The sequence below is a fragment of the Pterocles gutturalis genome, unplaced genomic scaffold (genome assembly GCF_000699245.1).
Source record: "Pterocles gutturalis isolate BGI_N339 unplaced genomic scaffold, ASM69924v1 scaffold9143, whole genome shotgun sequence".
Classification (NCBI taxonomy): Eukaryota; Metazoa; Chordata; class Aves; order Pterocliformes; family Pteroclidae; genus Pterocles; species Pterocles gutturalis.
Window position 1 is genome coordinate 1 of NW_010120455.1, and position 811 is coordinate 811.

General features: G+C 60.5%; 1 protein-coding gene across 1 annotated transcript in view; it reads left to right on the forward strand.

Annotated features, from left to right (window-relative positions):
• The first annotated feature begins 289 nt into the window (after positions 1 to 289).
• Positions 290 to 811, forward strand: part of TNFRSF6B (tumor necrosis factor receptor superfamily, member 6b, decoy) — a 5,934-nt gene continuing 5,412 nt past the window's right edge. The window contains exon 1 of the mRNA XM_010076911.1: positions 290 to 316. Within this exon, the coding sequence (XP_010075213.1) occupies positions 290 to 316 (27 nt within the window). The remainder of the gene's footprint in view (positions 317 to 811) is intronic.

Genomic DNA, 811 nt, shown 5'->3' on the forward strand with positions numbered 1-811 from the left:
GGTCCCGCCGGCTCCGGGCGATGCGCGCAGCCGGTGCTGGGCTGTGACACTCTGTGTCTGTCCCCGCGCTGGGAACAGCCCCATCTCCCTGGGAGGAGGGACTGGAAAAGCAGAGGAGAGGGCTGAGCTGTTCACAGCACTCCCTGCCCATCGCTGTGCTGGGAAGCGGGACGCTGGAGCGGGGCTGCTGCAGAGGAGCTCCAGTCCCCAGCCCCTGAGGACCCCTCTCTGTCCCCCCAGGTTTGGGTTTGCAGCGCCCGGAGCCTTCGGTGCTACGCTCTCCTGCCACATGCTGCATTTAAAGCATCCGTCCAAGGTAAGGTACTGTCCGCTCCTGGGGCTGGGCTGGGTGCTTTGGGGAGGAAAGGGGGATAACAAATACTCTGGGATGCCCTGGTGCTATAGTGAGTTCCTGGGATGCCAAAAAAATTTCACACATGGAGCACACTTGTGTTTGCTGGTTTGGAAAACTTCCCTTCTGCTTCTTGATCTGCAAAGGTCTGACCCCGAATGGTGGGGACCCAGCTGGGGTGACAAGAGGAGGAGGAGGATGTGCTGGAGCTGCTTTTAGTGCTGAGAGAGGGAAACGGGCACGGAATGGGTTTGGGAAGCACCGTTTGGGAAGGATGCTTTGTCACCTGGGAGGGCAAACAGAGGGCGAGGGGGAGGCACGCGGGGGGCAGCGGCTGGTCCCAGCACCACCATTGCTTTGCTGCTGGGGAGAGCATGAGGTGGGAGAATAATTTATCACAAAGGTAACAGGCGCTGTAGCGCAGCAGCCGCGTTTGCTGCTCCCGCCTGTGCGAGGGAT